This window comes from Prunus dulcis, chromosome 5, assembly GCF_902201215.1.
Source record: "Prunus dulcis chromosome 5, ALMONDv2, whole genome shotgun sequence".
NCBI classification, from domain to species: domain Eukaryota; kingdom Viridiplantae; phylum Streptophyta; class Magnoliopsida; order Rosales; family Rosaceae; genus Prunus; species Prunus dulcis.
The window spans coordinates 14,606,616-14,629,681 of record NC_047654.1 but is presented as its reverse complement, the minus strand read 5'-3'; the positions used below and the strand labels follow the sequence as shown (position 1 = coordinate 14,629,681).

Below are 23,066 nucleotides of genomic sequence, written 5' to 3'. Positions count from 1 at the left end.
CATGGCAAGCTGTCGTTCTGTTTTTTTCTAATAATGAGATGGATTAATTAGCCAATTAAGAACCTCTTGACCAGATTAATTTACTCTAAACTCTTTTTTAAGTATTGGAACTTTTTTAATGCCCTTAAATAAGACAGTTTAACAGAAATATATGGTGTTTTATTGGTTTAGACCAATACAGATAGAGTGCAGATTTTAGAGTAAACTGCTGTTCATCAATGTCAAACTCTTTTTAGTTTTTAATTTCTTCTTTAATTTTCTTAGAAAAAATATAAAATTACCAAAATGCATCCACAGACAAAAAAGAAAAAAGGAAAACCCCAATTAATTTTACTTTTCCTTCACCCCAAAAATTAAATATAAAAACATTAATTTTTTACTCCGTAAAGTGGGTTTTTTACGACAGGAATAGAGTTGCCATGACTGGTCAAACAAACAGCTCACAGCTTATAGACCAAGATTGGTAACTCTCTCCAAGGCTGAAACTACAGCTTCCCAGAAAAGCAGCTTAACCAGAAGCTCCCAAATCACTCTCTCTCAAGTTGTCCTCTCTTTGACTCTCCAAATCCTCAAGTCCAATACGCTAAACCTGCACCTCATCCTCATGTCCAAATACCGCCACAACCCAATCCCCCAAAACCCATCAAACCAAAACCAAAACTGAAGAAGAAGAAGAAGAAACTCAGAGCTCCATCTCCACAGCTTCCTCTTTTGGGTATGGGCGGTAATGGCAAGCACAGGTGGAAGATCTCCTTCTACCGCTCCAACTCCAGCTCCAGGCTGCCCCCGAAGGAGCTCCTCTGCCCCATTTCCGGGTCCTTGATGTCTGACCCGGTCGTCGTCTCTTCGGGTCAGACCTTCGAGCGCCTCTCCGCCCAAGTCTGCCGCGACTTCGGCTTCTCCCCCAAGCTTGAAGACGGGTCTCGACCCGATTTCTCCACCATGATTTCAAACTTGGCCATCAAGTCCACCATCCAGAACTGGTGCCACCACAACAACACTGAATACCCGCAAGCGCCGGATTTGTTCTCCGTGGAAAAGACCGTCCGTACGTTAATTGCGGACGATAGGGAAGACCAAGGGATTCGGGTTTCCGAGAGTGAGTTGTTGAACGGAGTGGCGGAGAGGCCGCCGATTATGTTCACTCACGCGGCGACCGAGTTGGGCCGCCGAGTCGACCATTTCTATTCGAGCTCGTCCGAAGATTCGGTCGTCATCCCCTCGGCGAGTCCACTCACTCCTCTCCCCTTCGCGACTCGTCCGTCGTGTTACTCATCGTCTTCGTCCTCCGATATCATCGCCGAGGACGAAACCCTAAACCCTAATTCTTCGTCTCCGGGATGCGAAGAAGAGGAACAATTGATGATGAAGCTGAGAAGCTCCGAGGTAATCGAGCAGGAGGAGGCAGTAATTTTACTCAGAAAACTCACGAGGACGAAGGAGGAGCTCAGGGTTTCGCTGTGCACCCCTCGGCTTCTCTCAGCCGTCGGATCGCTAATCATCTCGCGATACAGCACCGTGCAGCAAAACGCACTCGCTTCGCTTGTCAATTTGTCACTGGAGAAGCCCAACAAGGTGAAGATCGTACGGTCAGGATTCGTCCCGCATTTGGTCGATGTGTTGAAGGGCGGATCCAGTGAATCACAGGAGCACGCAGCCGGCGCGCTCTTCAGCTTGGCGCTGGAAGAAGATAACAAGATGGCAATCGGCGTACTCGGTGCGCTGCCTCCGCTCATGCACGCGCTCGTTAGGGCGGAGAGTGTGCGCACGCGCCACGACTCAGCGTTGGCGCTCTACCACTTGACCCTGGTGGAGAGCAACCGAGTCAAACTAGTCAAGCAACCCAACGCGATCCCCACTCTGCTCGCCTTAGCCAAGTCTCCGGCGTCGGCGAGCCGTGTTCTGCTGATTCTCTGCAACCTAGCGAGCTGCAACGAGGGGAGGTCCGCCATGCTCGATGCCAACGCGGTGGAGTGCTTGGTAGGGATGCTGAGGAGGAGCGAATTGGAATCCGAGTCGACTAGGGAGAACTGTGTTGCGGCGCTTTACGCGCTGAGTCACGGGTCGATGCGGTTCCGAGGGCTGGCGAGGGAGGCGAAGGCGGTGGAGGTGTTGGGGGAGATTGAGAAGAATGGGAGCGAGAGGGCGAGGGAGAAAGCGAAGAGGATGTTGACGGTGATGAGAGGGAGAGAGGATGAGCCGAATTGGGACTCGGTGCTCGAATCAGGCGCTGGAGTTGGACTCGGCCCGACTCGTTACCGAGTTGGTGTAGGTAGGAACTTGCATACTGCCAACTCAACCACGTTTTAGTTTTTTTTGTTTTTTTTCTCAATTATTAGGGAAAAAATGGGTTTTGTATTTCTAGGTGTAGGATGTAAATTAATTTTCAGTGCTGAAAAAATACTAATAAAAGAAAAGGTGTAGTTGTTAGTGAGTCGTGACTCGGTACTGAGTTTGACGATGTGGTTGGATATGGCGGGGGCCTATTAGCGGTGTAAATTATTGGTGGGAAATGGTCTTCGTCTTCTTTAATTTTCTTTTTCTTTTTGCTTTTTGTAAGAATGAGTTTTGTAATGTTAATTATTGTCTGGAAGTAGGTTTGAGGATTTTGGAATGCAATGTGCACATAGATTGCCTTTAAAAAGATTTGATTGGATAAGTACAATTTGGAATTTTGCTTTTTGGGTCTTGGCATTTCTGTTCTTTGATGAGGATTGTAGTTGGGTGCGTTGCAAAGGAAGCCGAATACAGTTTGGGAAAGTTTCTCAAAGAATTTTGTACTTCATTTGCTTTGGATTCTATGGTATCCAAGTGGGAAAGTGGAAATATATCTAATGTTATTCTTCTTTTGAGTGTTGTTAAACGAGTCCAAAAATTAACTAAATACACTCTACTCTACGCTCACACAACAACAAACCCACCTTGATATCCACCTTGATATCTTGTGGTACCGCCGCGGAATTGTTTCTATTGCTCCAAATTGAATATATGATTGTGTTTGGACATACTTTAATTATTTTTATTTTATTTTCCTTATTGCTTTTGCTGGGACATTGAGCACATGAGAAACACATATCAATTTAGTCTAAATTACAATCTGCAATCGAACCAATCTAAGATCTTTAACCACAAGCTTGTTCATATTATTAGCAATCGACCAAAACTTATTGACCCAATTGACATTATCTTCCTGTAAAAAAAATGGTGTCGGGCAAATCAACTACATCTGAGGGAAACTGCACCTCTTTTTCAATAGCCAATACACCAAATCTCAAATTCAGTGTGCATTTCCTCCATACTATTGGGATGATGTGGTGGACGGTATTGTTGTACAATGAAATACTAAGGGTTGGGTTAAAGAGGATAAAACTACGGTGACTATTTGATTAGGGTTAAACATGGTAAGTATGGTGTACTTGCTAAAATTACATTTGTTTCGTAATTTAATATATATATTTTTTGGTCATTTAATATCATAGTAAATTAGTAATTCAATAAATAATTTAGTATTATGTTGTACTTAATTAATTTTAAAGTTTGTTTAACAACACTTTTCTTCTTTTTTTAGTTAGTTAGGATTATGCATTGGATTTTCTTTCATTGTAAAAATAAATAAATAAATGCAATTGTCATGTGATTGATTGTTCTTCTCTTTTGCCATGCGATATACATCTGGCCTAACAATCACAAGTATTTTACAACATATTAAATGAATATCTTGTGTCATTTCAAAATTTGTAACAATGAGAAATGAATGTGGATTGTATTGAAAGGGAGATGAGAAAGGGTATCATGTCTAATTGCAAACGGATCATTGGCTAAATAGTTCAAATGCCTTAAACAATAGATAATTATTATTTTTACTCAATTTATATTTTGATGTTTGTTTTATTGAGTAAAATATTGGAGGAAACTAAAAATGTTAAGAACATGGATAATATATCACAAGAATAATTTTAGTTGATGGTGGTTCTCGTTCAGATAGGTTGAAATAATCAAAATCATCTCATCGCAAGCCAATTCATGTCATCTCAAAGCCAATATAAAAGAGGATTGTAATGCTTCTTGCTTTGATCGTTTGTACCTCTTTGATCATTTGTACCTACATAATTTGACTTTAGGCAGTACGGGTGAGTTTTGTTGGAATTTTCATCATCGTAATGAATATAAATAGGAGGAATGTTAGCAGCCTTCTCTTTATCTTTCTCTTTTGGACCTTCTCCTTTCTCTTTATGACATGTGTCACTTTCTCTACACTTAAAACAATGTCATTAATATATTAGACAATGTATGTTTTGTTTTCCAAATTTACCCTTGTTAAATACATTTGACAAATTAACTTTTATTTCCACCTTGTTAAAAAATTAAAAGAGAATTTTAAAATCTTCCACAAATTAACGTCAGTTTTTTTTTATAATAAAAAAAATTCTGTTTGCTACTTTTTTTTGTGAGGGAAGGGAGAATGGGTTTTGGGGTACGGATTGAAGGAGGAGAGTGAGAAGTACAGTGCACGGTGGGTTTTGGATTGGAAAGGACTGGTGATGATGGGGTAAGGATGGGGACTGAGATATGCTGTAATTGGGAGAGAGAAAGAGATGCTGTAATGGGTTTGGATTTTCATTTTTTTTTAATGTTTCTTATTATCTTTTAACTTTTTTAATCAATTAGAATGTTCATTAATTTTAAAAAATATTTATCTGTATTTTTTTTTTAAAGTTTTTTTTTGGGGAAGTATACTTAGTTGTTATTTTCAAATATTTATTTAATTGAACTTTTAATGTTTAGTTTTTAAATTTAATTGTTTAAGTTAAGTTGTAAATTGAAGGAAATATAAAGTTAATATATTTAATAAGGGTAAATTTGGGAACAAAAGATATATTGTCTAATGCATTAATGTCATTGTTTTAAGTGTAGAGAAAATGACACATGTCATGAGAAGAAGGGAGAAAGTCCAAAAGAGAATGTTAGAAAGAAGGTTGCTAATATTCCCCTATAAATAAATAAAACAAAATATGACAAAGTATTTTTTGGGATTACACTGTATTACGGTTTTCTATGTGACTAACACAAAAAACCCGATTTTTAGTTGGACATTTCCGACTGAAAATAACTATTTGGAAAAACATTCAATTATGAGAACTCTCATTTTGTTGTAATAATTCGTTATTGTTTAGTTCCAACATATTATGAATATATAAAAAATGTGATTTGCTGATGTTATATTAATTAATTCCCATGCACTATGAATATAAATTTGCAATTTTCTCCCCTTAATGTTCTTGGCAATCAATTGTTGTGCGCAATAATTTGTATCTCTCAAAATCAATATAACTTAACGTATTGGATGATGAAAGGGATGAAAGAGTAGCATTTGGTCATTGGAAAAAGGTTGATAGATGTGTCACTCAATCCAACTCACACAGAGGTGTTGCTTGTGCTTGTAACTTGCAGTGTTCATATGAAGGCAATTTGATTGATTGTCTTGATTTTTTTTCTTGGCCTCTTGTCTTTGACATCTTTTGGTTGGTGTGCAAAACATTGTCACGGTCGGGTGTGCTCATTATGCCTGCACTGCAGCCTACTTCCTTCCTGCCCTTTTTGGTTTTAATGTTTTTATAATTTGGCACTATCCAGCACCCACACCTTGTAGATTGCTTAGCCATGAAACATGTTTATCCCACTAAACCCAAATATATTATTACCAAAATAATGCAAAATAGCTTTTGGGTTTTCACTAAACCAACCCTACATGTTTGTCAAAGAATGAGATTTGCTACTTTATCTCTTACTAACTATACATCCATAACTAGCTGCCCCCACCGTAACCCATAAAACTATTTTGTAACGGAAATAGTTATGTGTTGCTATTTTTGACCAATAATATAATGACATGTGAAAAAGTACATGTTATTATGTTATTGACCAAGAATAGCAAAAAGTAATATCCCCGTTAAATAAGAGTTTCTCTCCACCCTAGCACATAATCAAACTCGTTTTATGCCAACTGTTACCAAACATAAACAAAACAACAAAAAAGTAAACTTGCCACGATATTTCCTGTCTCCTTTCAATTTGTAAGAAGCTTCTTTTAGTTCTTTGAAAAAAGAAAAAAAAAAAAAAAGAGTCTTCTGTGTAATGTTCTAATTTGTTTTCCCTTATAACTAGGCAATGATAAAATATGATATTTCTAGAAGCGGTGAGAATATTTTTTGGTCAAAAGAACGCGTGACTCGTGAGCATGATGTTTTACTTCAAATGCACCTCATTATTTATTGCCTAAATGCAATGTCAAATGTATGGATCCTTTTTGCCCAGCTACAAGTCAATGCATGGATGTTGGTGGGATCTTTTTAGCCGTCTTAATCAGCAATTTAAGGTCAGAGTTTGAAGAAAAATAAAATTATGTGTTCAATTCATATATTAACAATATATTGAGATTTTTAAATCAAACATTGAATTCATAGACTAAACCATACATAGACAATTAGTATGGCTCCCAACATGCAAAAGTTACTCTTTCATAAAGATTACACACATAAATCGAGAAATTGTCTTAAAAAATAGTTATTGGACCGACCCAATGGAGCGATTTGATTGGGCCCAATTCATGATGATCACTTTTGGGCCCGAACAAAATCCAACGGCCCATTAACGTCGATCACCATGTCACATACAACGACCAAGAGCTTCTGCAACAAAAATGCCGAAAAGCGGCAAAAGAAAGCAGGCTGAGGTCGAGCAGAAGCCAAAGTCTGCAACTAAATCAGCCAAAACCTCCAATGGCTTGAAAGAGACCTCAAAAGACCCATACCCGAATCACCCTCGACCCACCGCAGAAGAATGTCTGTTCGTACGAGACGACCTCTTGGCCTTCCATGGCTTCCCCAAAGAATTCGCCGAGTACCGAAAGCAGAGACTGATTTCTCGAGACGCCGATGGCACCGGGATTTCAGAGCCGTCCGATCTGAAAGAAAGTGTTTTGGATGGCTTAGTGAGGACTCTGCTGTCTCAAAATACCACGGAAGTCAATTCTCAAAAAGCTTTTGCATGTCTCAAGTCCGCTTTTCCAACTTGGGAAGATGTAAGCTTTGTGCTTTTTTCAGTTTTTGAGCTTTTTGGTTTTTTTGGCTGGGTGGGTATGATTGCATTTAGAATCTAAAGGTCGGATTGCATGATTTTGGAGCGGGTTCTGTTTGTTCTGGTTAATTTCCGTCTCTTTTGGTTGATTGGTGTTCGGAGACCAAAAAAATAATTTCTTTAATTTCAGCTTCATGAATTTTGCTGCTTTGAAGTATTTATGGACCTACGTCTGTTGGTTATTATCAGCTGAAATTGTTTCTATTCTTTGGCTAAGTACGTTGGGAAATTTTGGATGTGTGTTTGTGAATTGCACTTGAACTTACAATGTCCATTGCCTGCGTTGGTTTTGCGTTTGTAAATTGGATTTAGACTTACGCTTTCCATTGCTTGCATTGGTTTTTTGAATTGTATGCTTTGGTTTTGTAATGAAAGGTTCTTGCTGCTGACTCGATATGCATAGAGGATGCCATAAGATGTGGAGGCTTAGCCCGGACCAAAGCTTCGTGTATTAAGAACCTACTGAGGTGTTTGCTAGAGAAAAAGGAAAAGTTGTGCTTGGAGTACTTGCGAGACTTGTCTGTTGATGAAATTAAGGCTGAGCTCTCTCATTACAAAGGAATCGGTCCCAAAACGGTATTAAGAATATACTTTACTTTCTTTTGATTTTTTTCAGTATTGAGCTGCTTTTGTATGTAAATTACATCCAAGTTTTGTTTTAGTGAAGTGTTTTATCAGTTGATCACTGCGTAGTGATATATGAAGTTATTTTTTCCATTGATCAAACACAAAGGAATCGCGATCTTCGTCTTCTTCTACTACTTGTATTGTATGAGTTGATAACTATACAACATATACTCTCTGCAATGTCTTTTAACACTTGTGTTTTGATGATATATAGGTTGCGTGTGTTTTGATGTTCCAACTTCAGCAAGACGATTTTCCTGTGGACACACATGTGAGTAGTATGATGATTCAAATGCCTTTTATCATCGTGCATCGATGCAATTCTTTCAGACATTCAAATTTCTTGATGCAGGTGTTTGAGATTGCAAAGGCTATGAGTTGGGTGCCAGTTGAAGCAGACAGGAACAAGACATATCTTCATCTTAACCAGCGGATCCCAAATGAACTTAAATTTGATCTCAACTGCCTCTTGTTTACACATGGTAAACTCTGCCGCAAATGCATCAAGAAAGGAGGTAACCAGCAAGGAAAAGAATCCCATGATAACTCCTGCCCATTATTACGTTACCGTAAGTAAATAGTAAATTGCAGAGTTTTACGATCGTCTAGGGACAAAAAGTTTAGTTTAACCTTCCTGTAATTTCTTAGGAAGAGACAATTTGGCCATCAAATCTAGTCTTTTACGATGTTAATGTGCAATGTTAATCTCATATTTTGTCAGTTGACTTGTGAATGATAAAAATTTCGGAAATGAAAGTAAGAAATGGGTTTGACAAAGTATGAGAAAATATAATAATCATTTTGTGATTTTGGTACAACAAATTTTTATTTATATTTTGTGGAAATTAGATATTACAGTTCCCTAAGTGAGATGCCATTGCTATCCGATGAAGAACTGGGAAAAGTTATTTCTTTTTCATAGCTGGGATGAAGTTAATTATCAGGATTTGACGTGGAATGTCCAAAACTAGTGTTTTTTTTTAAAAAATCTCAAACACTTTTGCTATGAAATACATCCTACCTAACAATCACAATCATTCATTTTACAACATTAGACATGAATATTTTGTGTCTTCAATTTTTTCTAACAATGAAAATTTAACATGAATTGTATTTAAAGGTGAGATGAAAAGATATCGCGTCACATTCCAAACGGATTATTGACTAAAGAATTCAATGATCTTAAATAATAGATTATTGGTTTTCTCAATTCACAATTTCATAAAATCATTTTTATTGAGTGAAATATTGGAGGAAATTAAAAATATTCCGAACATTATATGCAATACTTTAAAAGATATGAAGAAGAAGAAAGACTACCAACGGTGGTTGATAGCAAGTGGTGTACTCGATTTCATCCAATCACAGCGGCAATCGAAAATGATAATTTATTCCATGTAGCAAGAAGGAGGGGATAAGTATGCTAACGCCCGTTGGTGAGAAAAGAACTTCTACTACATGAAGTGCAGGTAGCCAAATTAGCTCTGATCGAGGCGATAGTGAATGCTGTACTTTCAGCGGTGCGAATTGGAACGGTCCATCCTAAGGTCATTGCTCGTGCAGCAAGTGCAAGCCTAGTTTCTGAGGTGGCCCAGGCGGAACTCCTATTAGGCTAATTTTGGGTTTGGATTTCGTGAGTGATTTTGAATTTTGTTTTGGAAATGCTCAACTAAGCCACCAAGAAAGAATTAATGTAATTAAAACAAACTAAGAAAATTTGATATGTGTTAGTCATGATATGAAATCAATGGCCAAGAAGAAAGAACGAAAAAAAAAATGGAAACAAAAACAAAATAGCAATACAAAATAATATGGGAAAATAATAATGAACAATAATTATATAGTGTAGTTTCAACTCTTTTTTTAATTAGTGAAGGATTATTTTCTAATTTGATAAGAGAAAATGATAATTTGTGCAAACAAAAAGAAAATTGATTTAAGTTGATGTTGAAGAATAGGGTTTATGTTGAGAATAAAATCTCAAGATAAGCAAGAAGTAAAGCCTAACTTGGTTGGTTATGTATCTCTTCGTCCAAAGTGGAGTCGTCAGCCGACAGTGGTGTCCGGCAGTGGTCCAAGTGGTGATACAAACTTTGTGCCACCCTTTTTAAAAGTAGTAAAAATGTATTTTTCCCTTGTTAATTTAAACACGTCCACTAAATCTAGGCCTCTTATTTGGATATCCTTATTGATAAACTACAACATGAATTATACCTAAATTTTATTTTATTGTTTTTATTTATGAACATAAGTAGAGACGTTGAGATAGTCCATTGACTAAACCAAACAAACAAAAGTTTGACCCCCAAAAAAAAAACAAAACAAAAAAAAAAAACAAAAAATATAAATAAACTCGATCCATTTAATAGAAAGTTGTAGATTGGATTATCTCTTTCTTTTTCACCACAGGCTCATCGTTCTATGGTGAGGGTGTAATTTTATATTTGTCACATGATTCATCTTAACAATAACTTAAGTTTAATGAAATGATTTTATGATTAATATGAAGATCCACATGACAGGTCCTTATATGACACCCTCACTATAGAATTTCGCTGCAGCTAGGATGAAGTTAATTCTCAGCATTTGGCATGGCGGGTCCAAAACTTGTGTTACGTTCTCAAACACTTTTGATATGAAATACATCCTACCTAACATTCACAATCATTGGACATGAAAAATTAGCATAAATTGTATTTAAAGTTAAATGAAAAGTGCGGTATCATGTATAGTTCCAAACTGTCTATTGACTACATAATCTAAACACCTTAAAAAATATATTATTGTTGTTCTTATTTAACAATTTGTTATTCTGTTTTTATTGAGTAAAATATTGGAGGAAATTAAAAATATCCCCAAAATGAATTGCGGTCTAAACAATGATAATAAGAAGAATAAGGGTGGCAAATAGTGATTTGAATCAGGTGGAATAATCACTCTGATACAATTGCAATGTCAAACGTAATGAGGAACTGGATTTACTTTGTGCACACATGAGAAGATATATTTTGGAATTTTTGGAGTTTTTAATTTGTACTATCGGAAAAATCAGCTAACAATAGTACTTGCATGTTGGAATGTAAACATCTATTTATATAAATGGAAAACAATATTAAGTTCTATTAGGCTCAACTCTTTTATAGTTTTAAAAAGAAATTTACCATTTCCTTCTTTCAATGAAATTATTTGTATTATAAATATGGCAAACTTCTCAAGTATATCATATAATTAATCATGAATATATCCACATTATAATCATCATGATACATTGAATTCTATGTAAAAATGATAAATAAAAACTATCTTTCTCTTCTTCCTGGGTGAATTCAATCCATGGAGAAAGTTATTTCTTTTTCATAGCATGCTCATTAGTCTAGCTGAGATGAAATTAATTCTCAAGATTTGACGCGTGCAATGTCCAAAACTAGTGTTATTTTTCTCAAACACTTTTGCTATGAAATACATCCTACCTAACAATCACAATCATTCATTTCACAACATTGGACATGAACATTTTGTGTCTCTCCAATTTTTTCTTACAATGAAAAACTAACATGAAATATTGTATTTAAAGGTGAGATGAAAATGGATTGTGTCTAATTCCAAACGGTTTATTGACTAAAGAGTTCAAAGATCTTAAGTAATATATTGTTGGTTCGCATTTCACAGTTTCATAAAACCGTTTCTATTGAGTAAAATACTGGAGGAAATTAACTAAAAATATTTCCAACATGAGTGGTCTGCATTACAGACCATTAACAACAATAAAGATAGCCAACGATATGGTTCGTATCATTTGGAGTACAAAATGTGATCCAATACCAAAACCAACATGAAATGGAATTTCAATACATGGAGCAGGAATGATGGAATAAGTGTGTGTGAATTAGTACACTTATGTATAAGTCATATTATAGTTTAGTAATAAGGATATCCTATTAGGTTAATTTTGATTTTGGATTTACTGAGTGATTTTGAATTTTGTTTTGGAAATGCTCAACCTAAGAAAATTTGATATGTTTAGTCATGATATGAAATCAATGGCCAAGAAAGCTAAGAAAGAAGGAAAAAAAATGGAAAGAAAAATGAAATATCAATGCAAAGAATAAAGGAAAATAATAATGAACAATAATTATATAGTGTAGTTTCAACATCTTCTTTTTTTAATTTAATAAGAAAAATTTTAATTAGTGAAGAATTATTTTCTAATTTGATCAAAGAAAATGATAATTTATGCAAACAAAAAGAAAATTGATTTAAATTGATGTTGAAGAATAGGGTTTATGTGGGGAATAAAATCTCAAGATAAGCAAGAAGTAAAGCCTAACTTGGTTGGTTATATATCTCTTGGTCCAAAGTGGCGTTGGCCGACGGTGGTGGCCGGCGGCGGTCCAAGTGGTGATACAAACTTTGTGTCACCCTTTTTTAAAATAATAAAATTGTATTTTTTCCTTATTAATTTAAGTATGTCGAATGAATCTGGGTCTCTTGGTTGGATATCATTATTGATAAACTATAATATAATTTATACTTTAAAAAAAAAAAAATTTATGAACAGAAGTATAGACATTGAGATAGTCCATTGACTAAACCAAACAAATAAAAGTTTGACGCCCCCCAAAAAAATAAAATAAATTAAATAGGCCCGATCCATTTAAAAAATTTAATTAGGTTCTCTCTTTCTTTTTCACCCAGACCCATTAGTCTAAGACTGCAGCTGGGATGACGTTAATTATCAGCATTTCATGTGCGAGGTTCAAAACTTCTGATATTGTTCTCAAACACTTTTGCTATGAACATACCTAACATTCACAATCATTTTACGACATTGGACATGAATATTTTGTGTCACTTCAAACTTTTTATTTTATTTCTAACAATGAAAAATTAGTTTGAATTGTATTTAAAGTGAAATGAAAAGCACGGTACCATGTATAATTCCAAACTGTCTATTGACTAAAGAATCTAAGCACCTTAAAATAGATTGTTGTTCTTATTTAACAGTTTGGTATTTTGTTTTTACTGAGTAAAATATTGGAGGAAACTAAAAATATCTCCGAGATGAATTGCGGTTTAAACAACGATAACAAAATGAATAAAAGCGGCACATGGTGGCTCAGACCGGGTGGAATAATCGCTTTGATTCAATTGCAAAGTCAAAATTATGATGGAATTTAATCCTTGCCATGTTTCTTTGGAGTTTGATAAATCCTAATTAACATATAAAGAGCAGGAAAGTATATATAACAGAATCTTACAAACGAGTCAACAATAATGGGTGCACATATGAGAGGATATTTTATTTTAGAATGTTTGGAGTTTATCATTTCTAAGAATAATTTTAAGTTCACTGAGACTCAACTCTTAGAATTTTCTCTTAAAAACAATAAAATTGAGTTTTAAAAAGAAATTAACCATTTCCTTCTTTCAATGAAATTATTTGTATTACAAATATGGCAAACTTCTCAAGTATCATATAATTATGCATATATCATCATTATAATCATCTTGATACAATGAATCATATGTAAAACGATAAATAAAAACAAATAAAAAACTCTCTCTCTTGTTGTCTGGTGAATTCAATCGTGGCTGACAACAATCTTCTTCTAAGACTGAATGAAGTTGAAAGCATCACACCTGTGCCTGACCTCACCCTTGCGACCAGTCTTAACTCCCTGATGGGCAAGCTTCTCCATTGCATGAGCAAAAGCCTTGAAGAAAGCAGCCTGGTCGGCAGCGTACAAGTCCACAAACGGCCTCGTCCTTGGGTCCTTAACAAGTGCATGGTCCGAAGACAACAGCCCCAACCCTCTCTTTAGATTCAGATAATACATATTGTCAAACTTCCCCGGTGTAATCACGTCATTGAAAGCAGACATTGCGGTGTTCGTTTGATAGTTGGTACAAGTTTTCTTCAGTCCTTCTGCAAAGTTTGGGTACATTTCAGGATCTGTTGGTGTGGTTCTGTTGTAATTGAAAATTCTATCCGCAAATTCTTTGCAATGGGAGAATCCAATTGTGTGTCCACCACTCAAAGCCACCATCTCTTCGATCGTGAAGCCTTTAACCGCGAAGTAGTTGATGATGTCCTCCATGGTTCGGTTGCTTCTGATGAGATTGGCTTCCACTCTTGAAGCTTGAGAAACCTTTCCGTCTTTTCGTCCCAAGCGGACGTTGTAAAATGGGCCGCCAACCATGATGACGAGGTTGCGTGTGGCTATGGCGAGGATGTCGGAGCAGGAGACAATGCCGGGGCAGGTGAGCTCAAGGGCGGTCTTGGCAAGTGCCACGACCTCCAACGCGTCCCCGGAGAGGGATTGGTTGATGTCGGCATCGCGCTCTGCGATGTTGATGTGGTTGGAGGAGATGAGAATGGAGGCGTCGCAGCCTTCGACCATGCAGTCGTGGAAGAAGAGGCGGAGAGTGCCGGCGGCGGTGGTGGGGTTGGCCATTTGTTTTAAGGTCACGGTGTCACGTACAATGCTTTCGAAATCGGGGCATGTTTTTTTGTAGTATTCCATGGAGAGTTTGGATTCTGAGAAGGGGATTGTGATGAAGAGAAGGAGAAGAAGTACTGGAAGAGCCATTGCTCGAGAAAGAGATGAGAGATGATGGATGATCTTCCTTTGTCTCTTGTTATTAATGCTATAAGAAACCAAGCATGTCTTTTGTTGAATGATTGAAGAGTATTTATACAAAATATAGTACAAACTGTTTTAATGAAGATAGATAAAAAACTGACTAACAAGTAACAACTTTGAGCTGTAGTGTAACTGAATAGAAGTATCTACAGCTGAAAAAAGCAACTGATCTTGTTAGAAACTACAACTCGGTTTGTGGGATCTTTTCTTTGGCCTGAGGCTGGTATTTACATTAACGTACTTAGCTGTTCGTCGCGCTTTACAGTTAATTAGATTCGTTTTATTCAAAACCATTTCATCTAATGAAAAAACAACACATTATACTCTGCAATGGGGATTGACGCTGGTGGAAATGGATGATAGGTGGCTTGTGTTTTTTGAGGTTCCAACTTCATGAGAGATGATTTTCCGGGTGAGTATACGTACGTAGTAATATGACGATGTTCAAATGTTCCAAGCTCATGCATGCATTGATTGATGCAATTCTTTTCACGTTCAAATTTGTCATGCATGCAGGTGTTTGTGCAAAGATGATGTTTATAGTTAGTCTGTAAAAAGATGGTGTTTTTTATTGACCACTTTCTTTTAGATCTGTGTGATGTGCCTGTTAGTGCGTTTTTCCCCTGCCTTTATAAACAACACATCTTAATGGTATATCATGTCTGAAAACTGAGAAGGATTAGCAATTAATGGATATGCTCAGTCTTTTGACTAATAAGTTTTTATTTTGAAATCACATTATATATTGTCAATTTGAGAGATATAGCTAGCATATATATATATATATATATATATATATGTGTGTGTATGTATTGGTCATGACAACTTCTAATTAAACCCGATGGAGAGTGATATCAAAAATTCCTTCTTTCGTCACACTTCCAATCTCAAATGAAATTTGTAACGTGTATATATACTCAAATATCATATACCATCATCATCATCATCACGACACATATATGAAAGAGAATTAAGAAAAAAGATTTAAAAACTCTCCCTTGTTCTGAAGTGACGAATTTATATATACCAAGGCCAAATGAAAACCCTTAACAAACAACAATCATCTCATCTCATCATCTTCATCTTCTTCATCAAATAATCTAAGCCTGAATCGTGTTAAACGCATCACACCTGCGCCTCACCTCACCCTGTTGTCCTGTCTTGATCTCATGATGGCCAAGCTTCTCCATTGCGTGACCGAAAGCCTTGAAAAACGCTTCCTGGTTCTTAGAGTACAACTCCACCAAAGGCATTGTTCTTGGGTCCTTGACAAGTGCATGGTCTGAAGACAACAGCCCCAACCCCCTCTTCAAATTCTGATAATATATGTTGTCAAACTTGCCGGGTGTGATGACGTCGTTGAAGGCAGACATGGCAGGGTTAGTTGTGTAATTAGCACAAGTCTTCTTCAACCCTTCGGCGAATCTTGGGTTCATTACTGGGTCTGTTGGTGTAGTCGGGCTGTAATGGAAAAGCCTATCGGTGAACTCCTTGCAATGAGAAAACCCAATTGTGTGTCCACCTGTCAAAGCCACCATTTCTTCGATTGTGAAACCTTTGTCAGCAAATAGCTTGATAATCTCATCCATGGTTTGGTTTGTTTTTGGCAAGTTTGCATCAACCTTGGACGCTAGGGACACCTGTCCATCTTTTCGTCCTAATTTGACGGGGTAGAAAGGCCCGCCGACCATTGTGACGAGGTCACGGGTGGCCTCTGCGAGAATGTCTGCGCACGAGACAATTCCCGGGCAGGTGAGCTCGAGCGCGGTCTTGGCACGGACGACCACCTCGAAGGCGTCACCTGACAGGGATTGGTTGATGTCGGCGTCTCGCTCAGCTTTGTTGACATGGTTGGAGGCGATGAAGACGGAGGCGTCGCATCCCTCGACCATGCAGTCGTGGAAGAAGAGGCGGAGAGTGCCGGCAGCGGTGGCGGGTTGGCCGGCTTGCTTTACGGTCACGGTTTCTCTTACAATTTTCTGGAAGTCGGGACATGTTTGCTTGTAGTAGTCTTCGCTGAGCTTAGATTCGGAGAAGGGGATAGAGAAGAAGAGGAGGAGGAGAAGTATAGGAACGGCCATGTTTGATTTTGGAGAGAGAGAGAGAGAGATGATGATAGAGGAAGATCAGGGCTTGAGGAGACCTGGTTCTTCCCCTGAGAGATGTTTCCTCAATGGAGGTAGGAAAGAGAAGGCAAATTATGTAATAAGGTTTGAGAAAAATTGAGGGAAGGGGGGAATAAGGTGGTGTAGATGTTTTGTGGATGGGAGGGGTTGTAGGGGATTTGATGTGCTGTTATTACACCTACCATGCATGCAAGGGACGGGTTGAAAGGAAAAGACGTCCTTTTTTTCTTTTTTTAATTTTTATATATAATTAATATGCTATTTTTGCTTGTAGAGATGGATTTTTTTTAGTGTACATATGTGGGTTTTGGTAGGCTATTTTATTTCGAGCGAGGAGTGCGTTGGACCGGAGGGAACAGCTGCCAACTGATTCTGATTAGGCAGCCTTATTGATTATCTTCAAGATTATCAAAGGTTTTTAAAAAAAATTATTTTTATTTTTATCAAAGGTTAGGGTTGAGAACAAAGCTACAAGAAGCATACATTAGGACAAAAATCTAATCGCATTTTTAGCTTATGCTATGACTCATTCCTATCTCACACAAATGAAGGCTAGATTGTAAGAATATATTGCCCATCAACCGTCTCCAAAACAACTTTTTTCCTAACTTAGGCATTAACTTTTGAATTATAAATAAACAAGAAAAACTATCACATATATACAAAATTGCAAGAGCTACCTAAATATTGCTCTATGCAAATATGTTTAGAACTTACCAAAAATCACAAGCAAATTTTGTAGGCCACAAGTCTTGGCCCCCATTGTCATCTCCGTGTTGTTAAAACACAAAAGAGACTGATAGAATTCATTGTCTTCTGAGCGGTTTTCTTGTAGTCACCCCTTTAAAGATTCAACCTTACCCATTCTCAATCTGGACTTTGCTATTGGTCCCATCAGGCTAGCTTATGGAGTACGGCTATGTGTTACATTTTGTATATGTGTTGTAATAAAAGTGGATATTTATTGATACTATTTCTTAAAAAATGAGAAATAAACAATGTCGTCCACTCTTATTATAATATGTGTACAAAATATACCACACGGCCATGCTACCGTAATGTTTTATAATTTCTCCAATCAGTGGCGGAGCCACCTAAGGACCAGGGTGGGCCCAGACCCTCTCTCAATTTTTTTTATTTTCGAATATTTTTACTTATATGTTTGCTTCTTGGAGTAAAAACTTTTTTTTTTTTCCTACTTCTCTTTCTCTTTTGATTAATTTAATCTTTGTGAATTCCCCTTTCTCCCATTTTACATGTCTAAGTAGGGTATCTTAATATTGGGATTTATGAACATTTTTTGTATTTCTTATCTCTGTTGAAGTATAAATTGTTAAATTTTGAGTCTTTAATAGTGTAGATGATGAGATTAATATTCAACCATGTTAAAATATGAAATTCAGGATAATTATGATTGTAATAGATGGATAAATTATTAATTAGTATGAAATGATATTATTAACCCATTTTGCGCTTGAGGACTCCTATTTGAATTTTTTTTAAATTTTTTGTGAACGGCCCCTTCTAATGTGAAATCTTGGCTTCGTCTCTGTCTCCAATTTGTGCCATTGTGGCTCAAGGTTTGGTAGAGGACCAATCTAGTCTAAACTCAATTTTGGCCACATCTATTTTTATGTTCATCTTTATGAAATTCTAGGATTTAAATCGTATTTTTTTTCTTCTTCTCGGATTTAAATTTCATCGAAATATAATTATGACACTGATTTTTAAATAAAAATGATGACACTCTCTCACCAATCAAATAATTCCACCTGTTCTTTATTTGCTTCCGTGGAAGTCAATCAATGGACTCTTGTTCTAATACTGGCACGACAGTACCGTCTTCAGCAATCGCCTGAAACGCAAAGCTTAAAGACCCGCTTCTCTCAGGGGAGAGACTTTCTCTGCATCTCTCGTTAGGCATCCCAATCGAGCAACGGTCATGTTGCCGCGCAAATCTATGACATGGGTTCTACTGCTCCTGCTGCTCTCTCTCGCCATCATAAACTTATCGACCTCGCAATCTGATGCTCGTTGGGCAGCTAAGAAGAGACGCCTCAGAGATAAAGTCCACAAAATGTAATGTCAAATTTCACCTTCAAAGCCTTTGGTTCTTTTTCTGTCAGTTCCGTCAATTCTTCATTATTTTTCAATTTAGTTTGATGGCTATCTGTGATTTGCTCACTAATCTGAGATTTCAGTTTAGCTTAATGAGTACCAATTAGTTGGTCTGTAGGGAAAAAGAAAAAAAAGGGCTTCTTTTTATTTTAACTTTGAAAAAGTATGGATATTTGGCAAAAGTGAAGATAACTGCTTGGTGGGACTGATATTTGATGCTTCATTTGGTATTTGGTTGATCAAATATTGATGGAAATATAAATTTAAGATCTTGAAGTATTGAGCTTGGGGAAATTAAGGCATTCCCAGCTATTTGGTTTGCCTCGGCTCAATTAGTTTTTTTAATGTAAATTTTCGCATTTTTTTTTTCTTTATGTTCAAGCTTTGAAGGGTGCTGATCAATTTGGAGCGAATACATGTTATGAATATCACCTGAAAATTTGTTTATAATGGTCAAGCTGTAGGTGAATTTTCCTGTGCATATAACAAGGTTCTAACAGGAATGTTGTTTTGTTTCTCTCCTTTCAGGTTTTACCATGCATATGACAACTACATGATCCATGCATTTCCGGTTAGCTTTTCTCCTCCATTGTTCTTTCAGATTATGCACTTCTGGTGAATGATATAGTAACTATTTATTCTTTGCAGCATGATGAGCTAAAGCCTCTCAGTAAAAGTTTCACGGACTCTCTCAGTGAGCTTGGAAATCTGAAGGTAACTATATATCTGCAGATAAAGTGAATTATGATTAGTTCCAAAAGTAAATTGAAGTGTTTGTTTCCCCTATTTCAGCTTGAACGCCTGCCTCAAGACTATAGTGGATCTGCTCTTACACTTATAGAATCATTGTCCAGGTTTGCTATCAACCAATTTGTTGTCAGTGATACAGTTCTGCAATTTAAATTTATATGCTTTCTGTTCCATTTGATATACATTTTTGTTTCATTCTGATGCAAAAACTTTCCTCTCAGCCTTGTCATTATGGGTAACAACACTGAATTTCAAAGCGCAGTCGTTTGGCTTTCTGAAAATTTAACGTTCAATGTCGATGCGAGGGTAAATCTTTTTGAGGTATCTGTTCAAGAGCTTGTGGAAAAAAATTATTTTGGTTAAGTTATGCTGATCCCAGAACTTCATTATTCTTCTATCTTCAGATTGCTCAAAATGTGATGTAGCTACTGTTATAGTCGTCAAGTTATGTACTTGAAGTTTTATAATGGTTTTCTTTTCCATTTAATTGCTATTGTGCAGTGCAACATAAGAGTGCTTGGAGGACTTGTTTCTGCTCACCTACTTGCGACTGATTCCTCGGACAGGTTGGGTAGAGGAGTTTACAAAAATCAGCTGCTTACCTTGGCCGAGGATTTGGGGAAACGCTTTCTACCTGCATTTAACACACCCACTGGGTTGCCATATGCATGGGTTAACTTAAAGGTACTACCTGAGACATGCTGATGTCCAATTACGAATTACATTTTGATTTTTGGGGTGTATGCATGATATGATTATTTCCAAATTGTTATCATCAGTCTAAAATACAGTTAGGTGTAATCTTTTCAAGAATTCACCTTTCGAGTTTTAAAATTATATGAAAACGGTCTGGTGGTTTTGTTTGTAAGAAGGATATATGACTCCGCATCAATGCAAAATTCTGTGGACAGTATGGAGTGATGGAGAATGAGACTACTGAAACAAGCACTTCAGGGTGTGGTGAGGGGCTTTCTTTTGCAGTATTGAGATGAGGACATCAATAAATGTGCATTCCTGAATGTCTTGATTCTCTGTATGAGTTCAGGTTCTCTAATTCTGGAAATGGGAGCATTATCCCGATTGACTGGAGACCCCAAATATGAATCTGCAGCTTTACGTGCTCTTCGTAAATTATGGAGCATGAGGAGTTCGTTGAATTTACTTGGTACAACACTGGATGTATCAACTGGGGAATGGATTGAGTATTCAACTGGGATTGGGGCTGGTAGGTTTTCCGAGGGCTTTGGGGTTTTCAACATAATACATTATATGCTACATAGTCTATTGGCTTTCCCAAATAGTGCACAGGCCAATATTTCCTTTGGCAGTCTGTCAATGATGAATTGCTGTGATGCACACCATTAAAAAGCATTCCTTGTTGCATCTGGAATGCATAGAGTGTGATGTTTCTGATGTTGGATTATGTGTTGCTTCATTTAGGGGTTGATTCATTTTATGAGTATCTATTTAAGGCCCACATTCTTTTTGGAAAGGAGGAGTTCTGGAGAATGTTTCATTCTGCTTATATTGCTGTGCAGAAATATTTCAGACATGGTCCATGGTACAGCACTACCTCCCTTAGCCTTATTCAATTTTTTATTGGTACTTTGAAAGTGTTAAAAAATTGAACTCTAGCTATACATTTAAGTTGAGATGAGTGACTGCAACATTTTTGTGATCAAGCATGTTACTGTAATTAGGTACCATGAAGCTGATATGAGGACAGGAAAAGCAACTTATTGGCAGCTGACAAGCCTTCAGGCATTTTGGCCTGGCCTACAGGCAGGGAATTTAAAACCTTGCCATTTTACTTGATGACTTCAAACCTCAGAAAGAGCCTTCTAATCTTTAGATATGAACTATGGTTTTAGGTTCTTGTTGGTGATATTGCAGCTGCAAATTCATCACACCGTGAGTTCGTCTATGTATGGAAAAAGTATGGAGTACTACCAGAGAGGTATTCTGCTTTTCAAAATCCTTTTTCTCATTATAGACTCTAATCTTATAGTCTGTAAGTAACTATTGACTTGTTTCTTAGTTTCTATGGCTGGTTCCTGTTGCTGCAGTATTTCTTTTCATAAGGGAAAAAATGAAAATGGTCTAATATGAACTGTAATCATATAGATATTTGTTGGACCATCAAATGTTGCATCCCACAGAAAAATATTATCCCCTGCGCCCTGAATTGGCAGAATCAACATTCTACTTGTATCAAGCAACCAAAGGTCTGATATTTTTCCTTATTAGTTATCTTCAATTTTACATGGAGCTAAATTTCTGGGCAATCTTTTATAAGCATTCAGACATTTCAGTACTCTCAGATGCTAGTTGCTTTTAATCAAGATGTTATAAGGAACCAAAAAAATGAACCCTTCTGCGAATTGTAGCAAGGCCCTTAGCTGCTCCTTTTAACTTTCTGATTTGTTTGCGTCATATTTGTTTCTGTGTTGCATGTAATCAGATCCGTGGTACATAGAAGTGGGAGAATCAATTGTAAATTCTCTGAACTTATACACAAAAGTGGATGGAGGTTTTGCTAGCATTAGAGATGTCACAACTATGCAGTTGGAAGATCATCAACATAGTTTCTTCCTTGCTGAAACGTAAGAGTTGTTCCCTTTGCACTTCGAAACTACAGAGAAAATTGTCCCAGAGCCATAAATTGTTTCACTTCAACATATATCTGAAATGATTTTGTTTTTTTTTTTTTTTAGGTGCAAGTATCTATTTCTTCTGTTCGATGATTCTTTTTTGGTTGAAAAAAATTATATTTTCACAACTGAGGGTCACCCCCTTCCAGTGTTAAGCAGTTGGCATGACAGACTTCCAGACACCTACATCCAGACTAACCGGACTCTTCTCAAGGTGTTGCTTCTACCTAAAGGCACGCATAGTACTTTATAGCTGGAAACCAATCCGTAACAAACTGAATATATGCTTCTTGAAAATGCACTATTTTTTTTTTTTTTTGGGTGCAGATTTCCTTTGAGCCAACATAAACTTTTGAAAAAATGTTTTTACTTGTGCAGACGGGAAACCAAGCACGACAGACAAGTTCAATGTCAAAGCAAGTATGTCCTCCTACAACATTGAATTCATGGGAATGTAGCGGCCAACAAGTTGAGAGTGCTTGCCATGTCCCTGATGCTCGTAGTGACCACAGGTGTTTAACAGATGATGAATGTGGAGTTGACTCGAGTAATTGTAGACGAAGATCGTGTAGCATGGCTGGCTACTGCGGGCTATGGTTGTTCATATGATTCCCTGGTAAAAAAATAATTGTAATTCTGTAACTGGAAAAATGATCAGATTATAGGAATACACCTGTGTGAAAGAAAGGTGAGAGGTTAGGAAAACGTGGTTTAGAAGTGAATAGCAGAGTAGTTAAGTTTACCATACAGATTCTCAAGCAATGTACCAAATATGAACAAAGCTCTGTCTACAGTTTTTGGGTGATGAAGTGGTTCACTAATTTGTTATTTGAGTGAATTTAGTTGCCTATACCCTTTTACTCTTTCGTCATCTCTACAACATGTTACATATCACGCATGCCTTAATCATTGATCAGAAAGAAACGGTTTCAATATAATTTTCAGGCCTATCTCGTATTTTCTTTCCAGGTTGAGGTCTCCAACCAAGCCGGTGAGTCTGTTACTTTACACCT

At 36.9% G+C, this 23,066-nt stretch overlaps 5 protein-coding genes across 6 annotated transcripts; 3 read left to right on the top strand and 2 right to left on the bottom strand.

Moving 5' to 3' along the window:
* The first annotated feature begins 384 nt into the window (after positions 1-384).
* LOC117628100 (U-box domain-containing protein 38-like) lies at positions 385-2,679 on the top strand. The gene has a single exon (XM_034360465.1). The coding sequence runs from the start codon at positions 718-720 to the stop codon at positions 2,308-2,310; it is 1,593 nt and encodes a 530-aa protein (XP_034216356.1). The 5' UTR covers positions 385-717; the 3' UTR covers positions 2,311-2,679.
* Positions 2,680-6,669: 3,990 nt separating this feature from the next.
* Positions 6,670-8,497, top strand: LOC117628075 (putative DNA glycosylase At3g47830). The gene is made up of 4 exons (XM_034360438.1): positions 6,670-7,081; positions 7,513-7,713; positions 7,979-8,035; positions 8,117-8,497. The coding sequence occupies exons 1-4, from the start codon at positions 6,701-6,703 to the stop codon at positions 8,339-8,341; spliced, it is 864 nt and encodes a 287-aa protein (XP_034216329.1). The 5' UTR covers positions 6,670-6,700; the 3' UTR covers positions 8,342-8,497.
* A 4,832-nt stretch (positions 8,498-13,329) lies between these two features.
* LOC117628629 (peroxidase 41-like) lies at positions 13,330-14,354 on the bottom strand. Its single transcript, XM_034361120.1, has one exon. The coding sequence runs from the start codon at positions 14,352-14,354 to the stop codon at positions 13,374-13,376; it is 981 nt and encodes a 326-aa protein (XP_034217011.1). The 3' UTR covers positions 13,330-13,373.
* Positions 14,355-15,258: 904 nt separating this feature from the next.
* LOC117627714 (peroxidase 41-like) lies at positions 15,259-16,624 on the bottom strand. The gene has a single exon (XM_034359922.1). It carries the CDS (start codon positions 16,487-16,489, stop codon positions 15,509-15,511), a length of 981 nt encoding a protein of 326 aa, XP_034215813.1. The 5' UTR covers positions 16,490-16,624; the 3' UTR covers positions 15,259-15,508.
* A 1,746-nt stretch (positions 16,625-18,370) lies between these two features.
* On the top strand, positions 18,371-22,903 carry LOC117628742 (alpha-mannosidase I MNS5). 2 transcript variants are annotated; one of them, XM_034361254.1, is made up of 15 exons: positions 18,371-18,613; positions 19,181-19,223; positions 19,301-19,366; positions 19,445-19,506; positions 19,624-19,723; positions 19,904-20,086; positions 20,314-20,362; positions 20,448-20,627; positions 20,843-20,963; positions 21,103-21,184; positions 21,274-21,359; positions 21,527-21,627; positions 21,864-22,005; positions 22,117-22,267; positions 22,432-22,903. In XM_034361254.1, the coding sequence occupies exons 1-15, from the start codon at positions 18,477-18,479 to the stop codon at positions 22,660-22,662; spliced, it is 1,734 nt and encodes a 577-aa protein (XP_034217145.1). In that variant the 5' UTR covers positions 18,371-18,476; the 3' UTR covers positions 22,663-22,903. The 2 variants fall into 2 exon arrangements, with proteins under 2 accessions (XP_034217145.1, XP_034217147.1); XM_034361256.1 differs by having other exon boundaries at positions 22,117-22,286; positions 22,432-22,621.
* The last annotated feature ends 163 nt before the right edge of the window (positions 22,904-23,066 follow it).

Excerpts from the sequence above, each read along its gene's own strand:
- LOC117628742 (XM_034361254.1), top strand. The coding sequence starts at position 18,477 with ATGTTGCCGCGCAAATCTATGACATGGGTTCTACTGCTCCTGCTGCTC. Across the intron at positions 19,224-19,300 it reads ACATGATCCATGCATTTCCG|CATGATGAGCTAAAGCCTCT; the intron begins GTTAGCTTTTCT and ends TATTCTTTGCAG. Across the intron at positions 22,268-22,431 it reads CTAACCGGACTCTTCTCAAG|ACGGGAAACCAAGCACGACA; the intron begins GTGTTGCTTCTA and ends TTACTTGTGCAG.
- LOC117628100 (XM_034360465.1), top strand. The coding sequence starts at position 718 with ATGGGCGGTAATGGCAAGCACAGGTGGAAGATCTCCTTCTACCGCTCC.
- LOC117628075 (XM_034360438.1), top strand. The coding sequence starts at position 6,701 with ATGCCGAAAAGCGGCAAAAGAAAGCAGGCTGAGGTCGAGCAGAAGCCA. Across the intron at positions 7,714-7,978 it reads AAGGAATCGGTCCCAAAACG|GTTGCGTGTGTTTTGATGTT; the intron begins GTATTAAGAATA and ends GATGATATATAG. Across the intron at positions 8,036-8,116 it reads ATTTTCCTGTGGACACACAT|GTGTTTGAGATTGCAAAGGC; the intron begins GTGAGTAGTATG and ends TTCTTGATGCAG.
- LOC117627714 (XM_034359922.1), bottom strand. The coding sequence starts at position 16,489 with ATGGCCGTTCCTATACTTCTCCTCCTCCTCTTCTTCTCTATCCCCTTC.
- LOC117628629 (XM_034361120.1), bottom strand. The coding sequence starts at position 14,354 with ATGGCTCTTCCAGTACTTCTTCTCCTTCTCTTCATCACAATCCCCTTC.